Source organism: Hydractinia symbiolongicarpus, chromosome 14, assembly GCF_029227915.1.
Source record: "Hydractinia symbiolongicarpus strain clone_291-10 chromosome 14, HSymV2.1, whole genome shotgun sequence".
Classification (NCBI taxonomy): domain Eukaryota; kingdom Metazoa; phylum Cnidaria; class Hydrozoa; order Anthoathecata; family Hydractiniidae; genus Hydractinia; species Hydractinia symbiolongicarpus.
In genome coordinates this window covers 1,712,711-1,734,270 of record NC_079888.1, presented here as the reverse complement: position 1 = coordinate 1,734,270, position 21,560 = coordinate 1,712,711, and the positions used below count along the sequence as shown (strand labels likewise).

General features: G+C 34.1%; 1 protein-coding gene and 1 long non-coding RNA gene across 2 annotated transcripts; both read left to right on the top strand.

Moving 5' to 3' along the window:
- Positions 1–1,507: 1,507 nt before the first annotated feature.
- LOC130626026 (uncharacterized) lies at positions 1,508–3,207 on the top strand. The gene is made up of 4 exons (XM_057441137.1): positions 1,508–1,591; positions 1,645–2,076; positions 2,246–3,025; positions 3,145–3,207. Exons 1-4 carry the CDS (start codon positions 1,508–1,510, stop codon positions 3,205–3,207), a joined length of 1,359 nt encoding a protein of 452 aa, XP_057297120.1.
- A 10,036-nt stretch (positions 3,208–13,243) lies between these two features.
- LOC130624924 (uncharacterized) lies at positions 13,244–18,250 on the top strand. The gene is made up of 3 exons (XR_008981675.1): positions 13,244–13,587; positions 17,094–17,185; positions 17,665–18,250. It is a non-coding gene; the product is annotated as an uncharacterized LOC130624924 (long non-coding RNA).
- Positions 18,251–21,560: the final 3,310 nt, after the last annotated feature.

Below are 21,560 nucleotides of genomic sequence, written 5' to 3'. Positions count from 1 at the left end.
TACTAATACGGAGCTTTTGTTTGTCTGTCTGTCTGTGACTTTTACAAAGGCGATATTTTTTAATTTTGAAAAAAGGACGAAATGATGTTTTTAGAAAAGCAGGAAGCAGGTGGTACGGCAAGCATATGGTATAACACGCCCGTTATTAATAGCACTATCTCAAAATGATTCTAATTTTTTGATATATCAGTGTTTTCATTCATGGTACTGTGTAAATACTTCAGAACCATTACACATTTTGCTAATAACACCCATTTACGCCACAGTGCCCTAATATTACCCCTAGTTACGCTCCACATTTCTTTTCGAATTTTCCCCCGTTATTGCTGTTTTTAAAGTATTTAATATTTTCCATTGTGTGCGTTCTTGTCAAAATTCATTTAGAATGAGAAAATTAGTGCTATGGGAGATTTTGCGTTTATAACACAAAATAAGCAATAAGATAAAAACTATATCATGAATTTTTCTGTCCAAAATTGAGTGTACGTTTTTGAAGGACTGGTAGGTAGACTTTTGTTACTAAATTCAGTCTAGATTTTCTTACAATTTTTTCTTGACTAAAGAATTTACTCACGTGCTAATGGTGTGATATGTTTTTGCGTGATAGATATATTGATACATTAGTATTAAACACTTAATAAAATGCTTACGCCAACTTTGAAAAACCTCGCTTGTTTGTCGATTTTTTCCAGAAGACTTCTTCCAGAACGAGGGTACGTGTCTTTTTGTTACATACCGTAGATGTTCGAATAAGCGACCCCTCCCTAAAAACGCCCCTACTCGAATAAGCGCCCCCAGGCGGTTATTTGAGTATGAAATTAGGAACAAAAGAGGGCGCTTATTTTAAATTTTTATTAATTTATAAAATAGAAAATAGCATTTATAAGTACACAGCTCTCTTTTTTTATCTCTATTTGATAGTCAAAATTCATCTCAAATGGTTACGTTTTTCCTTTTTTTTTGAGTTTATTGTTATGAATGATTTCTTTGTTTTCTGTCATAACACTGTACATGGCTGGCACAACAAGTCCAACCTCCCTATTTCTCTTTCTTTGGCCACACCAAGAAATTGGACATTCTAAATAATTGGAATGTGTCCGAAAAGTCCCCCTTCGGTGTTACAAATTCTGATATAGAAGAGGCTGGAAAAGAGATATTTGTTTTAGCAAAAACATTTAAACAATAAAATTTCAATTTTTTAAATAAGCGCCCCCTTATTCGAATAACCGCTACTTTCGAATAAGCGCCCTTAAAATCTTAAAAAATCATTTACGCTATTTTAATCTTGTGTTTTTTAAGGCAAACATTTTAATTGTTGTATATCTTTTTTGTTCTTGGGTGAGAAATTATGCAATTAGGCCATGGAGGGATACACTGTTTTCAGACGGAAGTGGATTTGTCCATTATCAAATCGATACTCCGTTTTATAAATTCATAATGACGTAATTGCCGTCTCACGGAAACGAGGCAGCCGTTGCTCCAGTTCTTCATAAATAAAAAAATCGCTATGGCGGACAGTGTATCGAAAAAAGGTAAACATAAAAAACCAAGTCTTGGAAAGCAGTGCCTGCCTGGGGATGTGATAGTAGAGGTTTAGTTGAATTCGAGGGTGAACGTATCACAAGTGCTTTGAGTTTCTTCCAGTTTCCGAAAGATCCCAGTCTTAGAAAAGTGTGGTGTAATCGTATAAAAAGAGTTGATGGAAAAAACAACTTTAGAGTTACTAATTATACTGTTTTGTGCGAGAAACATTTTGAGAAATCTGATATAATTCGTCCTCCTGGTGGCACATTAAGGAAATTAAAAAAAGGAGCAAAACCTATGCTGTTTGAAGCCATGGTAGAACAGCAGGGAAGTAAACGGAAACCTCCTGTCAACAGACCCTCTCCCCGCAAAAAATTTAGAAACACAGTGTCAGATTATGAACCTCCGACAGAGTCATTTATGATAGATATGCCAGATGTTAGTTGTGATATGTCAAGCCAAACAGAAGAAAGTTTTTTTGACTCACAAAGCAAAATCGAAGCATTGCAGAAGGAAAATGAACAACTTAAAAATGATTTGTTGCACAGAACTGTAACTACAAAATGTAAATTTGTTGAACATGTTATCTTATATTTATCTTATTTATCTTATATCTAACCACTACACTGGTTTACCAAATGTTAAAGTTTTCAAAGGCATACTAATATTTTTGAACACTGGTGACAATGGAGAAAATGTGGTATTATACAACAACCAACAGGTCAAAGGTGATTCACAGAGAGGGAGACCCCGAATCTTATCCCCTTTAGAAAGTTTTTTGTTGACCCTGGTACGCATTAGAAGAAACTTCGATATTTTTCATTTATCTTATATCTTTCAAGTTTCTGAAGCTACAGTCACCAATACAGTGTTGACTTGGATAAATTATATGTACGTTAAATTTGGATCAATATGCATATGGCCTACCCGACAGCAGGTAAAAGATGTAATGCCAAAATCAATGATGGAAAAATTTCCAAATGTACGGTGCATTATAGACTGTGTCGAATTCAAAATTGCAGTGCCTGCTTTACTTGTTGTCCATAAATTGATGTATTCAGATTACAAAAGTCACACTACAGTAAAAGTTCTGGTTGGAATTGCACCAGGGGGTGGCTTCACTTTTATATCCTCAGCCTTCCCTGGGAGCATATCTGATAAAAATATAGTAGTGAAAAGTGGAATATTATACCCAGAACTCTGGGAGCCTGGTGATGCGATCATGACAGATCGAGGTTTTTTGATAGCAGAATATGTGAATCCAATCGGTGTGGAGCTGATAATACCATGTTTTTTGAGAGGACGAGATCAGTTCAGTGAAAGCGAAGTTATTCAAAGTCAACAAATTGCCGCTGAAAGAATACATGTCGAAAGAATGATACAGAGATTGAAAACTTTTCACATATTTGATCGAGTTATTCCTGTTAACATGCTAGGTTTTCTTAACCAGATCATCACTGTTTGTGCAATGTTAGCAAATTTTCAGGAACCAATTTTAAAGGTATAGAATGTTTAGAAAAAGAAAATCTTTACAATTATATGCATAAAAATATCTAAAAAGTTTTTTACTGCTACACACACATTATGAGATATACCTCAAGGAGATGATTTTTTCTATAGCTTATTTTTGTGGTAATGTTGCAAACTCGTAAAAATCAATCCTTGCAAAAAATATCACTTTGAAGTATATTTCATATTTTACAAGGTTATGATATGTTTCAAGTACTTATTTATATTTATATATAAAGTATATAAAAATATCTAGATAGGTTCATTCCTCTAATTCCACAATTTCGGGTAACATGTACGTAAAATAAAATTTCGAGATTCGGTGCTGCAATGTATCCCAATATTCTGTGTCAAAGGGAACTCTGTCAATGGTTAATCCTTTCGATGTATAAAATACGAAGTCACACCATGTGCGTGTTGTTATAGCAAGTTGCATTTGTACTTGGTCATAATACGTGTGGTTTTTATTTATAGTAATTTGATTTTGACAATGTTATGGGCTAATGTCTTCGAAGATTTTCCAGTTTTACCCAATTTGTTACATAAAGATGCTGTAAATCTGTTCTTGCGGTATAAAAACCAGTTCGGATCATCAGCTTGATTTCTTGTACTCGTTTCAATCAAGTTAACATCTTCGGAGTGGGATTTTAAATTTTCTAAAATATTGTTTTTCTTTATTTCAACAATATAAATATCCTTAGTAAAAGTGTCTATAACATTTTCCAATGATTGGAATGGAAATTGTGGATATCTTTGATACAATGGGTACTCTTTTCCATCTGATCTGTCAATGCTACAGTATACTGTAAAATCAGGTGGCATAACTGAACACTGATATGAGAGGTACGAACCTGATGGTAAAGTTCCAAATTGTGTCTGTCTGTGATGAACTGGATTGGGATTAAGTAATTTGGTTGCACATATATTTGTTGGTGTTTTATGTTCCATATGTCTTATGGGAAAATTGATATCATCTTTTAAAGTGTTTTTAACTATTCGAGGTTCGTAAAGAGATGAAACAATACCCTTTTTGTCTTGAACATTGTCAGTTTTTTTAGTTTTTTTCGATGGAGGAGACTTGATCATCATTTCCATGATAGGAACCTTTTCTATTCTACCTCTGGACTGCGGAACATTCCACACGCAGGGCTTTGAAGTACATGCTTTAGTTGCCGGTACCATAGATAGGCCATCTACTACCCACTTTGCTAAAAGTTTCATCATAGCATATGCATGAGAACATGTCCCACAACGTCCAGCTGGACACTGACAGTTCGCAAACTCAATATTGGAGGTTTTTTTCTCTATGGCTAAAAAAACCCATCTATTTGCTTTTTTCAAACTAGCTGCAGCTACACCCTTCAAATAAAATATTGTTTCATCTTCTTTAACATATATTGTATCAGTATCTAAGAACTTCTCTTCGATGAATTGTTCGCCACGTATAAAATGTTTCTTTATTTTTGTTGAATTTTTACAAAATGTTTCATTGACATGTTCATGATAATTTTGAATATGTTCAACTGTAAAATTTGGCATTCCTTTCAAGTATTTCGACCAACCTGTTAAATCAATTGGTTTTGACATATCAGCTTTGAGTTTCAAAGGAAATGATGGAAGCATTCCCTCTTTCCACAGCGGTTTCAAAATAACTCCCATTTTTTCTGCTTTTTTACGTAGCCAGATTTTATCAGGTGTAGGATCTACAATTTTGGCTTCAGTTTTATTTTCGAAATAGCTCATAACACGAACTTGAGCTTCTTTCAAAGTTGTAATACCTTGAAGTGTGTCTTCTCGGAATACCAGCCATCTTTTTAAATGTTCGACTTTGTAATTTGAAAGTTTTTCAAAATCTATATGAATATGTGGGTCACTAATGTCATCTTCTGTTAATATGATACTTTCATGAGCTAAATAAAATCAAGAGAAAACTAAGTAGAGGATAAACTATTATATATATTATGGTGTGCTGTGGTAGTTTTTAAATTTTGTACAAAATTTGATGTATATTAATCACCTATCTGCTGACAAAATATATAATATCAGTGTGCACAGTTTGTTGAATCTCCCCTTTCTCGTATACTTTTTCTTCAAATAGTTCGTTGAAGTCTATCATTAACTATCATTAAAGTCTATCAAAACTATCATTTCATGGTCTCCGTCATTGTTTTCCATTATAATAAACTGTTCTTGAGTTTTTACACAAACTACTGAGTCTGTGTAGAGAGTTGTTGCTATTAAAATAGCAGTTTTATTGAAGTTTTAAGTTTTAAAAGTAATAAAGTTTGATAGTACGTCTTCTCTCTTGAAGAAAATTCGTAAAATGGTAATTAGCAATGTTTATCCTAAAATACGTGCATACAATTATGGAGGTAATCAAATAGTCATCACAAAATACGGAAAATTACGGGAAATTATTATTGAGATAATTAATTCTCCATTATTCGTTGCGCGTGATTTTTCAATGTCCCCGTATCGTAAGAGATAATAAAATATAAAAGATTTGGAGCAACGGCTGCCTCTTTTTCATGATGAGGCTGAATATTGCGCAATAATTTTAAAAAGGAGTATTCTCTCATAGGTATGATTGAATAATGAAATACTTCTTATTAAATTAAAGTCAGGCGTCATTTACAAATATAAGTGCAGTGTCTGCACCGCCACTTATATAGGTGAGACGTCGCGTCATCGTAACAACTGGGATTTGCTAGAGATTAAAGAGAGTTTGTTCATAATGCAGGATAGTCCCCAGTTTAATAACAACATTAGATCTACTCCATTGTATTTATACAATTAGTATTTAATCTGTAACTATGGTTACTGTTAAACTTGTATATACTTAGGAGAACTTTGTACTTCGTCGCAAATAATGTAGTTTTTTTGTTCACTGCGATGCGATTCATATAAAGAATATTTTTTACATCATATGAAGTATTTATGTATTATGCTGAACAGTTCTTTTTTCTCGATTGTTAGTGTACGTTAGCCCTAATTCATTTGGATTTTTTTATCAAACTATCTCCAGAGGAAACTAATGATAGTGTAATACGAATGTGATCAAATTTAGTGAAATGATTAAAATTTATAGGAGCAACAAAATCGCGTCAAACGCTTATGTTACTTTATCTATGACATCATCAAGATTCCGAAAAATAACGAGAATATATGTGTTAACTTAAGTCCTAGAGTTCTGAATCGAAATTTCGAGTTCTAGTTAAACATTCAACTGAGACGAACAAAAGTTATACGATTTTTTATTTTACAAGGATTCCCAAAGAAGTATATCAATAGTTCTAAATAATGGCTAATAAATCAAGGGCAGGAAGGCCTGGGAACTAATCAATTCACAGCATCTTGTTTAATAAGATTTTAGTAAAACTCAGGTAGCTTACTTTATCAATCCATGGTAGCAAGAAAGGTAACATAGGACGGGGAATGTGCCACCTCCTTCGTTGATAAAGGATTAAGTGAGTTACATAAATTATTTGCGTGATCTATTAAGTTAAATCCACGTAAAAAATGAAAAAACTAGAGCCTAAAATGAAAATGAACGAAATCAAAAAAAATAAATAAAAAAATAGGGATCCTGTTAGTAATATTTAGTAAGGTAAGGGAGAGAAAAAATACTTTTTTTATTAAACTAACCTACAGAAAAATAATATTTCGCATATATGATCCATGAAACACGCAAATGTTTCAAAAATCCGCAGTTTTTTCATCTCCGAGGGCACGACGGATTCCGCCTCTCCTGCTGGTTTATTCTTAATCACTTCTTTTTGCTAGGCTACAAGGTTATGATACCTTTGAGTTGTTATATTTATCTATTTACCACCTGCATACCAAAATTTTAGGTGCCATACCTTTTAGAGCTTTAGATATTAGTTATTACTTGAACCCACCCCTTAAATTTCTATTAAATACTTATAAACTGGAACTGACAAGTCGCAACACAATTGTATTCCATTAAGGGGAATTATTCTTTAACGTTTGGACACGTGATTAATCCGATTTTCCGATTACTTCAGATTTCACCTGAAATTTGAAACAGAGTATTATAATTTGTTCTAAAAGTAAAGTAATTGCATTTAAGCAGATAGTGGTATTTTTGACAAGTTTCAAGCTTCTGGTGATGTCACAGAAAAAGTGCTGACAAAAGCAAGAAATTATTGCTGCCATTTTGATTCTTTTATGACGTGCTATGTTTCAGTGTGCCAAGTTGATCTAATTTAGTTAAGCCTATAAAAAGTTTTGGAGGGGGTGGAATCCACCCCGCCCCTCCCCTTTCATATATACAAAAAAACCTGGAGCGAATAGGGTTAAGTAATTGTAAGTTGTAGTCACTGTTTATTGTAAGAAGTAATGCCAGTACCGTAGGAGCAACAATATCATTATCATCACTTATAGGACATGGTGTATTTTCATGTCAAACGTACAGAAAAGAAGATGCCCTCCTGACATACCGCAGTGCTTTATTAAGTGCAACTGAGGCAAATGAAAGGGCAATGGCATACGCAGACGACGTTGGCAGTTATTTGTTTTACTTCAAGAACGGTAATAAAGAAAAGCGCATAGACGGTCCTGGATCGGACTGTGTTGCCAGATTTGTGAATGACTCGCCATCGCAATACGCAAATTGTAAAATGATGCTGAAATTGAGCGACAACAGACCACATCTTTGCCTGATTGCCGTTAAAGATATATCACTGAATACAGAACTGAGGTACGACTAAGGTGAACTGAAAAAGTTTCTGCCATGGAGAAATAACAACAAATATGAAAAGCCATTTAAATTAGTCATGCTAAAAATGAAAACTTCTGAAGAACCGTTTAAAGCTAAAACAACAAAACTGTTACTGCTGGAGAAGTATTGAAAGATGTATTGAATTCAGAAGGTTCTTACAGAGAAGAAGATACAATCCGATCTACGGCTGGGAAAGAAATATTTAAAGTAAATCCCTCTGTTTCTCCTGTTGCCAAAAAAAAGCTCTTTAGGTCCATCGATAGTTCTACTGAGATGCTTCAAGAACCGCACTTGAAAATAGAAGACAAGTCCAAAGCATATCGACCGCAGGTGTATCGTAACTTTGCCATTCCAGATTTTAACTTTGACGATGAGAGTAAAGCAGTTATTTTCCATGCAAAAGGAGAAGAAAGAGGAATTTCAAATATGCTGTGACCCTATGCCTAAGAAGTATTGTAAAATTTGCGACCAATCTTATTCAGATCATGAAAAACATCTACAAACTGAAATAAAGATAACAAAAGTAAAAATTTTCATGTAAAAAAAATTTGCCCGATTGATAATTGTCTGCACGTAAGAACAAATATGTCTGAACTTTTATCAACAAAACATAAAATCCCTAGAGGTCCGCTCTACTACGACTTGTTGAAGAGTGCTGTTAGATATAACATGGAAATAATGCCAGAAAACCTCTTGGAATCTCCAAGAAAGTTAATAATGGCGCACAAAGAACAGAGCTTTGCGGTATCACACACTGTTACAACGTCATTATATAGACCTGCAAACTTGACCTATCATACTGTCGCCAAGCAAGACAACCAAAAACCAGAAATTCTGAAGAAAGATATAGAAAATCCTTCCTCACAAAACACAATGGTAGATAAGAATTTGGAAACAACTGGATTTTCCCAGCTGCGCTTACGGAACATCGTCTCATCACACACTGTTACAGCACCATTAAATAGATCTGCGAATTCAACAACTAATACTGGTAATACTGATGTAGAACAAGTCGTCAAACAGCAAACCAGAAATCTCTAAAAAACATATAGAAAAATCATCTGCTAAAAACATAACGATAAGTTTGAACACAGAAACAACTGGACTTTCATATTTGCAATTACGACGCATGAGGATCAACCCCGGTAAAAAGAAGGACTCCAGAAATGAAGAAGGTATATTTTCACAGAGTTCACCCGATAGTTATGAGAGTTCAGGTAAGGAATGCACATCCAGCGAAAGTGAAGAAGAATACCATTGGTAGATTGATGAAAATACCGATTGGAGGCTTGCAATGAGTCTGGGACCAAGTGTAAAAAAATTATTAGACAGATTTTTCAACTACATGATTGGTCCTGACAGAAACCGAAAGGAGCGTTCAATATCCGTTATCTTTGGTGACGTGCGGCGAATTTTTGTTGCCGTTGGAGTGAAAGATGACTTAGATATCGTTTTTAGAAACGGATTTCCGTGATCTGTATATCGTCAAACATCGCGGTGCCAAAGGAACTATCCCCTCAAGTATCAATTAATATCTGTACTCGCCGATAGACTTCTGCGAATTTTTACTTGCAGAAGACCTAGTCATGGCGAATGTAAAGAGGAGAGACATGCACACATTAATTGAAAAAAATAAACATTGGAGGAAACATTATAAAAAGCAGGAAAATATTTTAAAACATAAAAGTATGTTGATAATTTTAAGATGCTTGTTGATGAAGAACAGGTAAAACGCTATAATAATAGTGAAAATGCTGTTGCGGTCTTTGAAACATTATGAAACACCGGGAGTATTGCCTCATCAGGGGTCACTTGAACACAAAGATCCACTTTACAAGTGCACCACCCTCAGGCGTAACGTCAAACATGACAATCGCAGAATTCAAAAGTTCAGAGTTGCAAGAAGATGGGAAATGGCTCATAGAAGTGTGGGATCATAGGACAGTTGAGCACTACAGTCCGGCTAAGGTGATTTTAACAACAGAGAACTACGAACTGTTGAAGATCTACGTCATTAGAGCAAGGCCTCAAACATCCCCAAAATTTGAGAATGTTTTTGTGACTTGGTCAGGACAAAAATATAACTCTGGTGACGTAAGTAAAAGATTGCATTTAGCATGGAAGAAAGCAGGAAACTATGAGAGCAAAGAGGCACCAAAAAATCTAACTGCGAACATCATAAGGAAATCCACAAGCACCGGATTAAAATAAAAGCAAATTTACCGCTGAAGTTGCCAACCTGATGGCGCATAGTAAGAGTACGGCGGAAGATCATTATTACATAAGAAATATGAGAAAGTCAGCCAGTGTTGGGACGAATGTGGTTACAGATCTATTCTACGGAAGTGATTACCATGACAAAAACCGACCAATAGCTACTACACCTGATAAAACAGCAACTCCGCAATCAGTATGCACCCCTACTTCGCAAAGCAAACGGAAGTTATGGTCTGAAAAAGAAGTGAGTGAAATAGAAACCGCTTTTAAAATTGAGGAAATTAGTTATGGTTTTGTTAAGTAGAAATGTGAGACAATTAGTTCAATAGATGCTTCACCGAGACAAGTATATGTCAAACTCAGAGTGATGAACAAAGTGAAAAGGTCTCCGTATTAGCGTCGTTGCTTGTTTTCAGAAAGTGACTTAGATGTGTTGGTATCTCGAGGAAAGAAATTAATCAAGGGCGGAAAGCTTACTGAAGATAGAGTGGACGAATGTTTTGACGGTACAGGACTTCTAGAAAAGTATTCTTTCAGCTAAATCCGAACTAGATTGTCCTACGAAAGAACAAGAAAGAATAAAAAATCTAAAAGAAAGGTAAGTTGATCGACGATTGTCTTTTTTATTAGTCTATAGTGTATTACAGTGGCGAATTTGATTGGATACTTCCATACCCATTGTCATGAAATTGCGATTTGTTTTGATCCTTACAACAGATTGGGGTTACCTGTCTAAGTTGTGCTCATATAAAATATACTGTTGGATCACAATTTTTTTTTTCAGTGCCAGGAGATGTGACAAGCCTACTACTTTGCGTTCAGCTTCATAATGGCCGACAGATATTGAGAAAAAAGAACTGAGTTACGAATATCTTCTTGTTATTTATTAACCATGACTTTTAAGTTAACTTTTGTTTAGAGAATACTAATGACAGTAAGTCAAATATCGGTTACATGTAGATAATTCTTATTGATTTAAATTATCTTTTCATGTCTATTGTACTTTGAAAAACACTTTCCTTCAAAACTTTTTGCCAGAAATGTCCTTAAAGAACTTTCGACTATTATTATCCGTACGCTTAGAATTTTTTTAAATTATCGTCAAAATATGATTGTGACTTCTTTAATGCTACGGCACTAATTCCATTGAGGTAGCATCGAAAAAAAGTTACCGGGCGTCTCTATTTTATCATATTATTAACGAAAAGCTAAATTTTGCTGTTGTAACGAATAATATTTTAAAGACGTCATACAATCCCCAGCAGTAAAAAGATCTCTTGTATTTCGGAAAAGAATACGCGTAGGCTGTATGGGGGTAAATGTCAATTGTGGCGTCACTGTTTTCTAGCACTGGTTCACATTTTGCATACTTAGAATGGCGTCATTAAATTTTGATCCGTAAGTTTGTTCACATATCGGCATTTGTGTTATTTTATTTTGTTTTTTAATGGTTTTCTCATTTTTCCATTTTGAGATGAGACTGTATGAGTCGTACCATATACACAATTACCTGTTTACTACACCTGTACTTTTGACAATTTTCTTATTTTGTATTCATTCTTACATTATGTTCTAGAAGATAAAGAAATGCGAATTTTTTTTTCTCTCTGCGACAAAAAGGTATATTCTTGCGAATTTGTAATCATTACTCTAAGCGGGCAAGCAATAACTTTAAAGTCGGTAGGCTGCAGAATTAGATTTTTCTCACGAGCATAGGTCATGTTAAGAGCGCTGCATTCACCACTCGCGCTTTTTGCGATGCTTTCATTACCGAACAATCTTTAACATAACCCGCAAAGGTACAAAATTAGAAGAAAAATGGCTGTGCTAACTTCATCCGAATTTCTCAACCTTTTGAGTTTTTCTTGTAAAGATATAATCGCAGATCCTAATGCCTGTGTGGACCGTAACTCTTCGAATAAACACCTGGGGTTTTTAATAAATTTTCGATTTATATAGGGGTCGTATTAGAAGGGGGCGTTTATAAAAAAAGGCGCTCAATAAATGTTTGTATTTTTTTCTTTTCTTTTGCCGATGGAATACATATATTTTCACATAATATCTACATCATTATCAATATCGTCATCGCCAATTATATTAAGATCGTTCAACGTCGATCATATCTTCTTCCCATACTTCATATAGTATAGGTATTTATCTTATCGGTGAAACTTCCGTTTCGAGAAAAAGTACTCTGAAGGGGGGAGTTTATTAGAAGATTATTGAAAGAGGAGGCGCTTAATTAAGTGTGGGGCGCCTAAAAGGAGAAAGCGATTAACCAAAGCATAACTAATTCTCTTTGAAAGTAATACCCTGTCGCCGGCAGGTTTCTCAGGAATAAAACGAATATCGCCGGGTGTCTGCGAAAGACGCCGGCATCTTCTTTTTTACTTAATGCTTTTCTAAATATACCGCCTGAACTTCGGATTAAATCATGGGTAATAATTAAAAATCAGTTTTCATATGGTAAATCTGATTACACGGTAGTAACTTTAGAAGTTGCTCAACCTCGTCCCGAAAGCAACTTGTATATTTTCTGACATCGGGACGGCGATACGAACTTTTCTCATCCTGATATAAATAAAGTAAAAACAGGCGTTTGGAACGCGATTGGAAGGGGCTAACTTTGGTACCATCAACCTCGTCCCGAGGGCTCTTTTTCAATTATTAGTAATGGGATGGTCCTGGGGACATAGCTGTGGTGCCACTTTAGTATACCAATAACAAAGTGGCAATAATTTCACCTGTACGCCTCTAATTTTTAACCTTAACTACTCGCTATATTGGTTGGCACCAATACCTTTTATTTGATATAGTATCAATACAAATCCGTGGTCGAGTCAACAGTTATTACGAAATTGTCAATTATTATGAAGTTGTCAACCATTATGAGGCCGGTTGCCGTTGGGCGAGTCGCTCATAAGTTGACAAAAAATTGATAACAATTTGGAAAATTATTATCAATTATTATCAATTATTAACAAAAAGGAAAACACACCAAAAACCAAATAACGCAGCTTCAAATAAAAGAGATTTTTATTCGAATAATCGGTATTTATACTAATCTTGTCCAAATACTGACAAAAACACATTTCTAATAAGTATATGAAATCCTACGGTATCAAAGAAAAATGATGCAAATCTATCCGATTATTATAATAATAATAATAATAATAATAATAATAATAATAATAATAATAATAATAATAATAATAATAATAATAATAATAATAATAATAATAATAATAATAATAATAATAATAATAATAATAATAATAATAATAATAATAATAATAATAATAATAATAAGAATATGCTTTTTCATTTTCGGATAGATTTGCATCACTTTTCGGATAGATTTGCATCGTTCGGATAGACTTGCATCGGTACCGGATAGATTTGCATCGCTATCGGATAGATTTGCATCGCTATCGGATAGATTTGCATCGCTATCGGATAGATTTGCATCATTTCCGGCTGCCGTAGAGTTTTTTACATTTCTAAAATGGCACCTTGAGGCGGACGACGAGCAAGAGCAGCATTGCACTGCTACTACTGTATATAGCTATATAAATTGTTACTGCTTATTTATTTTAGTAAGTAGTACACGAAGGTCATTAGCTGATGTGGACTTTTATATTATTTAGCTAAGTCATACATATATTTGTTTCTGTTCACTGTCAAGTCTTTTCACCTAGCTAGCTAGAGCTAGCTTATATAGCTATATTCTTTTAATCTTGTGACTACCCACAAGTTTCTTTATCTCGTTGGTAAATGGAAGCAATTTATATTTATGTTATGTTATCCAGCTAGCTGAGCTGTGCCTCTGGCTTTCAGTTCTAGCTTCTGGATGAGTTTAGCTAGGAATTGGAAGTGGGTAGGCTAAATGCTTTGAGAAATATATAGCTAGCTAGCAATATGGCTAAAAAATGATACTCCAGTACTAACTAGAGCTAGCTATAGAGTTATTCTGTGACAATATAATGATGACTGAAACATTGTTGTCTGCGTATGGATTAAAATGCATACATTTTGTTGAGCATACAATTTTTCATAAAATGTACTTTATCAGTGTATAGACTTATTCTTTCATGTTACCAGTAGAAACCATCATAAGTGGGTCATGTGTACACAAGTTACAGTACTGCTTAAATGTATCTTAACATGTACACAAATTTTACAACCTTGCATAACAACCTCAAATCTACATATAGAACCTTAACATATCTTTTTTTTACACATCAACTTAAGGATACTGTAAGGGTAGCTATAAATATAATTTTCTCACAAAAAAATGTGTGAATCTCACTTTGAACATTCTATCACGGTGTGGATATTATTATCTAAACAAGCTAAATTATTCAGCATATATACTTTTTAAACTTTTTTCAAGATGGGTAGATTTAATATCGCAAAAAAACCTTTTTCTTGATCCGTTTTGTTCTAGCGTGTTCTAGAGTCATATTTTTTTTATTCTGTTTAATTTTAATTTTTTTCGAAAGTTTGTTTGTTTTTTTATACCAACTGACATTCAGCACAACAGATTTTTCTTTTAACAGGGTATAAATACTTAATGAGTTGTAGGTAGTTCGCTTAACAACTTCTGCACATCTTTTAACAGGCTATTGTTGCAAAGGTTGCACAAGGAATTTTATATGTTTGACTTAGAATGTCAAAAACTCCCCTCCATGGTGGAGAAAATCAACAAAACTTTGCACATGAGCTACCTGCTACAAATGACTTTGTCACATTTTATGTATATTTTGATTATTTAAAGAAAAAGTGAGGTTAAAACACAAAAGAGCGAGCAAAAATTTATTTTTTCGCATATTTTTAAATAAAAAACGAACGACACGCTTTTTCGAAAAAATGTGACAAAGTGTTGTTGCTATGGTAATGCTATAGTGATTGATAAATATGACGCAGAGAAAAAATGAGCGGAGGGAAGTTTTGGACGTTTTAGTGAGAAACAAAGATGTGAATTTGTTTTTCAACCTTCAGAAGACACTAGATAGTTAGTATTACGATTCATAATTAAAGCATTTACTTTTGTAAATGGAAGACTTCTTTTTTTTGTGATTCATATTTTTCTCCAAAATATTGTGACGTTTATATATTTACCATGAAACACTTTACCTCAGCCTGTTATAATCTTATTATTATTTTGGATTAATCCAATTATTTACACAATATACTGAGTCAATTGTGATATTATAATTCTTTTAGATTGATAGGATAGAATTGCATCGCTCAGTATTTGTTCTTATATAGATGTGTGACACAAAATACTGAGTCAGTTGTGATCTTTTCAATATATTGGATTGATAGGATAGAATTGCTTGTTCTTATATAGATATGTGACACAAAATACTGAGTGAGTTGTGATCTTTTCAATATATTGGATTGATAGGATAGAATTGCATCACTCAGTGTTTGTTCTTATATAGATGTGTGACACGAAATACTGAGTGGGTTGTGATCTTTTCAATATATTGGATTGATAGGATAGAATTGCATCACTCAGTTTTTGTTCTTATAGTTGTGTGACACAAAATACTAAATGAGTTGTGATCTTATTAATATTTTGGATTGATAGGATAGGATTGCATCTCTCAGTATTTGTTCTTATATAGATGTGTGACACAAAATACTGAGTGAGATGTGATCTTATTAATATTTTGGATTGATAGGATAGAATTGCATCTCTCAGTATTTATTCTTATAGATGTGTGACACAAAATACTGAGTGAGTTGTGATCTTATTAATATTTTGGATTGATAGGATAGAATTGCATCACTCAGTATTTGTTCTTATAGATGTGTGATACAAAATACTGAGTGAGTTGTGATCTTATTAATATTTTGGATTGATAGGATATAATTGCATCACTCAGTATTTGTTCTTATAGATGTGTGACACAAAATACTGAGTGAGTTGTGATCTTATTAATATTTTGGATTGATAGGATATAATTGCATCACTCAGTACTTGTTCTTATAGATGTGTGACACAAAATACTGAGTGAGTTGTGATCTTATTAATATTTCGGATTGATAGGATAGAATTGCATCACTCAGTATTTGTTCTTATAGATGTGTGACAAAAAATACTGAGTGAGTTGTGATCTTATTAATATTTCGGATTGATAGGATAGAATTGCATCTCTCAGTATTTGTTCTTATATAGATCTGTGACACAAAATACTGAGTGAGTTGTGATCTTATTAATATTTTGGATTGATAGGATAGAATTGCATCTCTCAGTATTTATTCTTATAGATGTGTGACACAAAATACTGAGTGAGTTGTGATCTTATTATTATTTTGGATTGATAGGATAGAATTGCATCTCTCAGTCTTTATTCTTATAGATGTGTGACACAAAATACTGAGTGAGTTGTGATCTTATTAATATTTTGGATTGATAGGATAGAATTGCTTCACTCAGTATTTGTTCTTATAGATGTGTGATACAAAATACTGAGTGAGTTGTGATCTTATTAATATTTTGGATTGATAGGATATAATTGCATCACTCAGTATTTGTTCTTATAGATGTGTGACACAAAATACTGAGTGAGTTGTGATCTTATTAATATTTTGGATTGATAGGATAGAATTGCATCACTCAGTATTTGTTCTTATAGATGTGTGATACAAAATACTTAGTGAGTTGTGATCTTATTAATATTTTGGATTGATAGGATAGAATTGCATCACTCAGTATTTGTTCTTATAGATGTGTGATACAAAATACTGAGTCAGTTGTGATCTTATTAATATTTTGGATTGATAGGATATAATTGCATCACTCAGTATTTGTTCTTATAGATGTGTGAGACAAAATACTGAGTCAGTTGTGATCTTATTAATATTTTGGATTGATAGGATATAATTGCATCGCTCAGTATTTGTTCTTATAGATGTGTGACACAAAATACTGAGTGAGTTGTGATCTTATTAATATTTTGGATTGATAGGATAGAATAGCATCACTCAGTATTTGTTCTTATAGATGTTCTTATAGATTATAGATGTTGTGATCTTATTATCTATTTGTGTATTTTAATCATGGTATTGTTTTATCTGCATTTTTTTATAGGACTGTTATCCTGATTTATATATTTTGTTGAACACATGACAATTCGGCTAATGGCTTATCATTGTAGTAAAGTGAGACGTAGATATGCGTAGGTATTCTCAATTTCTTTTCATATTTTTTTAATGGATAATTTTTGAATAGCCAAAGTCCCCCATGCGCTTATCTCTTATAAAGGGTGACCTCCACTCCTAGAAACTTCTGGGAATGGAATGTTGTCCTTGAAAAGCTACTGAAGTGTTTAAAAAAAAGAAACAAATCCTGAAAATTATGTTTTCAGTGTACTTTTTCGTTTGGGTTCGATATTTTTTTAAATCACAGGTGATAAGAACCATTACGGATTTTTGCTTATTGAAATTTCTGTTTTTATCAAACGAAATTTTTCTGGTGAAAGGACAGAGAACTTCGGGAAGTTCCTTTAATATTTTTTTTGGAAATAAGTGGCCACTCTGGAATAACTTAAATACGAGAAGATCAAATAGAATGTAAATTGTTGAATGTAGGTTTAAAACTTTTACGTTTTATTATCCATATTTTGCTGGTCTGCTAATGCATTTATTTTTTCATTTTTTAGTGTACCCTCCAAATGTTTTAACCGTTCAATTGGAAATTGGTAGAACCGTTGGAAATTGTTAAAAATATGTCGCCATTGTTACGTCAGCGTGCAGCAAGATTAATTATACTTGAAAAGAATGGCGTCAAATACTATGACATATTGAAAACTGTTTACAATAAACGAAGAAAATGTCCAAATTGTTACATATTTTTTCCATAATAACCTTCTTGCTTATCAACTACCATGTCAGACCAACAATGCGTACGAACACTCATTTGCAATCCTGTTTTTATGTAGCTACTTGTTTTTTAGGACGACAGCTTTATGTAAATGGACAGGTAGGCCTAATTGCAACGCACGACATGGTCTACAGACGGTATCCTACATTGGAGCAAATTTGTTGCTAAAAGTCTGAACTCATTTTCTTCACTGCCTAAAGTCTTATTATTTTTATTATTTTTATTAGATTCATTTATTTTTATATCGTCAATTTAGCCAATTGTAGTCGTACCCTTTTATCAAATCCTATACAGGACTTTATACGAGAGGCGACATTTCCATTTGTATCCTTTTAATTGACGTTAAATAAATTTATGTCTGTTAACTCTGTTATACCTGGGATCCTGTGACCCAACTCGGTTGGCTCAATTTGCAAGCGTAACTCCAGATCGCGACAATGTCAAATGTATTGAGTCCTCAATGTATTCGTTTAGGAAGTTATAGAGAAAAAAATTGACGAGGATATTAATAGTTATTCCTTTTGAGGCAAAATATGAGGCTCAACGCCAAACCAAATAGCTGAATAACACGGCGCGTTTTCGACTTTTAATGTTTCTCAAGCGTCGCGTGTGTGGATTGAGCAAAACGGATAAGGCTGAATCATCTTCCAGGGAACTGATGCAAAATTTCTAGGACGAGTATAAGGGCGAAATTCAAGGGAAAACATCGATTTGAAAATCGGTTCTGCCTAAAAACTAGGTGGTACACTCACCTGCAATTGTAAAGTATAGGTGTTTTGATCGTAAGATTTCCTGTTTTACGGGATTTCCGAACTTAAATGGCCAAAATTTTTGACTTGTGGTTCGACAAAGGGTGTACGCCAGCAATATTTCAAGGTGTCATGGCATAATTAGCGTAATATATTAAGAGCCTCGACTCCATGCTATTAGCCTTTTCGGAATTAGCGCAGCTATACTTAATCTTTTTCGTAAGTGGTGCAAGTTGGACTTTGCCTAACTTACCGTTCTTGGTAGTAAAGCATAATAGAAGATCCAAAAAGGGATTTATTGCTTTTCTGGACAGGTTTTCGTCTACATTTGGGCACCAGTGTTAAATTCTAGACCTAGTATCTTGTTATAATTCGCGAATTTCCGAAATACCTTGGATTTGGCATGTTTGGAACTTCTATAATTTTGCTAAAACAAGACTTGAGAGGCTTAAATGAGATGCTGATATATAAGAATAAAAAAAATACATTCCAAGGTAAACTGTAATTCTCTAAAAAGAGCCTCTACATTTTAGCACTTTTAGTAGGCTTTGCTACCGAGAACGGTGGGTAATCGTCTGCCTTGCTCCACTTGCGGGAAAATTAAATAAGGCTGTGTTAATTCTGAAAAAGCGTATTTCAGTTGAATGGAACCCGTAGCGGAATATAGCAACAACCTCGTTATCATGCTATTTCAGTAGATGTTGTATAATAAATTCTAAATAATGGTAGCATAATATCGTAATGACCTCGATTCCAGGCTATTTCGGTGAGACATCTTAGAATCTATTAAATGCTTAAGTAACGTACTATCGCGACGATATCGATTAAGGACTATTCCTGTAGACGCAAGTATTAAATTCCTTCAGTAAAGTCTTAATAATTGAATTCTATCCTCGCAGTAATACTTAAAGGACGCAACTACTTTCAGAAGACATCGACCGATAATTCAAATAGGTTTTTTTCGCGGTCATAAATAGATGTTTACGTTCACTCAACTTAGGACTCAAACGAACGGCTTGTTTTGGTTATCGTTTACAATACGCCCAGAGTTCTTCTGAACTTCGATGCGTAATGAACCTTCTATGTTAGATTTTCTACGGGCTAAAGATTAGTCTCCTTACTAAAACCCGTACTCTGCATGTCTGTTTGCGAGTCGAAAGTCATGTCTGAGGCGATATATAGAGGTGCGCGAACCCGTGGATTGATCAACAGGCTACCGAATAAGTCTCTATTATAATAGCCGTGTTCCGTCTGTCTGTCTCTGCGCGAATGCCCCGCTGAGTTAGAAAATGATGTTACGGAAACACGAATACCAAATGCGATATATTTTTATCCACTTTGTTGCGACGGGTTAATATAAAGGACGGGCGATTCCGTGGATTTTTCCACGGGCAACGACTAGTCTATTTAATAATAGCCTTATTCTGTTTGTTCAAAATGGCTGTGCGCAGCTTCATTCCTGGTCCCCCGCAGAGTTGATTTTTCACGGAACTTCGTAACCCTTACTTCGTGGTAACAAGCAAACAATGAGGCAAGAAACACCGATGCGGGAAATATGTACGACCGGCAAATTGTCGTAGATTGTTGCATGGGCTACCCACTAATCTCTATGTTAGTATTCCATTGTCTGTCTCTTAAAAATGGCAGTTTCATTTCTGACCCCGCAAAGTAATTTCATTAATTCATTGTAAAAGGCGAGACCTTAAAAAAAATACCTATCGAGTGTTCCAGTTTTTGAAGACATATGACTTTGGAAGCTTTTTACTTTTTTTGTTATTTTCTATGGAAAAGTCCGGTACAAAGCTTTGTTTAAGTTTTTCAACCGGCTTCTGGGCTAAGAAGCTTCCCATTTTCAATATAAGAGAGCGAATTTCGCTCCCGTGTGTACTGATCGAAGTTTCCACAACGTGTGCTTTCTCTTGAAGAAGATATTCCCTTCTTTTCCAATAAAGTAGTCAGTTTATATTTATTACTTTCTTCCACGTCCTTGTTTTTTAATCCCTGGCTTGTTTAATCTCCATTTTGCAGGCGCCATCTTGCACAGCATTAAACACAAGAGTTGTTTGTTTTGTTTTAGTTTTGGTTGCTTTGACAATGTTTTCAAAATCGAACGATTTGGAAACATTTGAATGTTCGAATACTAGTTAAAAAGACTTATAGAGAGAAATTCCTCCGATAGACTGACAAATTTGTTCTACCAACCGAGATGTCCGAGTTTTCGAGTACTCGAGTACTCGAGTTATACTGATTATATTATTGCCCTGTTAACTCTATTCAGGCCAAGGGAACATTAGAATGGTTAACTCAATGCCCTGAAACCTCTGATAGCTGGGGTTTTTTAATCTCTTATACTAATACGAAGCTTCTGTCTGTCTGTCTGTGACTTTTACAAAGGCGATATTTTTTAATTTGGAATAAAAGGACGAAACGATGTTTTTAGAAAAGCAGGAAGCAGGTGGTACGGCAAGCATACGGTATAACACGCCCGTTATTAATAGCACTATCTCAAATTTTTTCTAATTTCTTGATAAATCAGTGCTTTCATTCATGGTACTGTGTAAATTGTTCAGAAACATTACACATTTTGCTAATAACACTCATTTACGTCACAGGGCCTTAATATTACCCCTAGTTACGCCCCACAAATTTCGAATTTTCCCCCGTTTTTGCTGTTTTTAAAGTATTTAATATTTTCCAGTTTGTGCGTTCTTGTAAAAATTCATTTGGAATGAAAACATTAGTGCTATGGGAGATTTTGCGTTTATAACACAAAATAAGCAAACACAAAAACTATATCATGAATTTTTCCGTCGAAAATTGAGTGTACGTTTTTGAAGGACTGGTAGACTTTTGTTACTGAATTTAATCGAGATTTTCTTATAATTTTATCTTGACTGAAGAATTTACTCACGTGCTAACGGTGTGA